This window comes from Tupaia chinensis, unplaced genomic scaffold (assembly GCF_000334495.1).
Source record: "Tupaia chinensis unplaced genomic scaffold, TupChi_1.0 Scaffold149964_2, whole genome shotgun sequence".
Lineage (NCBI taxonomy): Eukaryota > Metazoa > Chordata > Mammalia > Scandentia > Tupaiidae > Tupaia > Tupaia belangeri.
This window is the reverse complement of record NW_006209806.1, coordinates 2029965-2030538: the sequence shown is the minus strand read 5'-3', so window position 1 is coordinate 2030538 and position 574 is coordinate 2029965. Positions and strand designations below refer to the sequence as shown.

The following is a 574-nucleotide window of genomic DNA, read 5'->3' as shown; positions in this document are numbered from 1 at the left end:
GCACAAAAGACACGGTGTCCACGGGAGTCGTAGGAGCAATGAATGTGGCCAAAGGGGCCGTCCAGACTGGCCTGGATACTTCAAAGACCATCTTCACTGGCACCAAAGACACGGTATCCACTGGACTCACGGGGGCAGCCAACGTGGCCAAGGGGGCCGTCCAGACTGGTCTAGATACATCGAAGGCCGTCCTCACTGGTACCAAGAACACGCTGTCCACAGGGCTCACGGGGGCCATGAACGTGGCCAAGGGGGCCGTCCAGACTGGTCTAGATACATCGAAGGCCGTCCTCACTGGTACCAAGAACACGCTGTCCACAGGGCTCACGGGGGCCATGAACGTGGCCAAGGGGGCCGTCCAGACTGGCCTGGACACCACCAAGACCGTCCTCACAGGCACCAAGGACACAGTGTCCACAGGGATCATGGGGGCTGCCAACATGGCGAAGGGGGCCGTCCATACTGGCCTGGATACTTCAAAGACCATCTTCACTGGCACTAAAGACACGGTGTCTACTGGACTCATGGGGGCCGCCAACATGGCCAAGGGGGCCGTCCAGACTGGTCTAGATAC

General features: G+C 59.9%; 1 protein-coding gene across 1 annotated transcript in view; it reads left to right on the top strand.

Moving 5' to 3' along the window:
* The window catches only part of PLIN4 (perilipin 4), a 10964-nt gene that overhangs the window by 4483 nt on the left and 5907 nt on the right, over positions 1–574 (top strand). The window contains exon 6 of the mRNA XM_006171855.1: positions 40–560. Coding sequence (XP_006171917.1) covers positions 40–560 — 521 coding nt within the window. The remainder of the gene's footprint in view (positions 1–39; positions 561–574) is intronic.